This window comes from Dipodomys ordii, unplaced genomic scaffold, assembly GCF_000151885.1.
Source record: "Dipodomys ordii isolate 6190 unplaced genomic scaffold, Dord_2.0 Scaffold35, whole genome shotgun sequence".
Lineage (NCBI taxonomy): Eukaryota > Metazoa > Chordata > Mammalia > Rodentia > Heteromyidae > Dipodomys > Dipodomys ordii.
Window position 1 is genome coordinate 1,953,452 of NW_012267251.1, and position 994 is coordinate 1,954,445.

At 74.2% G+C, this 994-nt stretch overlaps 1 protein-coding gene across 1 annotated transcript in view; it reads right to left on the reverse strand.

The window, feature by feature from the left end:
• LOC105986392 (cytochrome c oxidase protein 20 homolog) overlaps nucleotides 1–994 on the reverse strand; it is a 6,456-nt gene that overhangs the window by 3,304 nt on the left and 2,158 nt on the right. The window contains exon 2 of the mRNA XM_013017286.1: nucleotides 479–592. Coding sequence (XP_012872740.1) covers nucleotides 479–592 — 114 coding nt within the window. The remainder of the gene's footprint in view (nucleotides 1–478; nucleotides 593–994) is intronic.

Genomic DNA, 994 nt, shown 5'->3' on the forward strand with positions numbered 1-994 from the left:
CCCGGCGCCGCTTTGTCCTCCGGCGGCCGGAAGTCGCGCTCCCGCACGGCCGGCCTCGTGCCTCGTGCCCTTTGTCCTTCCGGCCCGGGCCCGCCCTGCGCGGCCCCGCTACCGCCCTCGCCCTCTCCTTTCTTAGGGACTAGCACAGCATCGCCGTGTCACCCGAAGGAGACGGGGACAAAATGGAGGCGTTGGCGCGGGCGGACGTGCGCCGCGACGCGGAGGCGGGGGTGGGGGGGCAGGAGCGCTGAGGCCGCCACTGCGCACGCGCACGGCCGTGCTGCGTTCTCCGCTCACGACACCCCCCCTCCCCATCATGCACTGCGTAGCCCTGGCGCCGTTTTTCTCCCCACCACCCCCTGGACCGGGAGACTTCTCCCCGCCCCCTCCCCGGCCTACTGCGCGTGCGCGCGGCTGCTCGCGGGCCTTCCGCGGCCCCCCCCCCCCGCCGCTGCGAACAAGGTGACTCGTGTCGTACACGCGTGGCAGGTGTTCTGGAGCGGCATCCCCGCCGCAGACAGGCGGTTAGGCAGGGCGCGGCGTGCCGGCGTTCCCCAGGGAGTGGGCGAACGCGAGCGCCGTCCCGATGTCTCTGGCGCAGCCGCGGGCCGCCACGTTCCGGACCGAGGCGGAGGGCGGGGCGGGGCAGTCCCGGGGGCGGAGCCCCGCCGCCCCGCCCTCGGGGCTCCCTCGGCGCATGCGCTCTCACTTCTCGGCCGCGCGCTGGGCCGGGTGGGGCCGATGGGCTTTTCCTTACCCGAAGCTCGGCCGACAGTCTTCGCCTCCTCCTGTGCGGGGGTCATACGCCGCGCTGCCGACGCGGGTGTCACTCCGCGGGCACGAGCCACAGGCCCTGCTTGTACCGTCCGCTGAAGATCCCTTCTATTGGAGATTCCGGCCTCCCGAGGCGGCGCGCGCGGGCGTGTGCGCATGCGTGTGTGCGCATGGGTGTGCGCGCGGCCTTTTCAAGCGACTCCGTCCCGCGGGCGGGCGG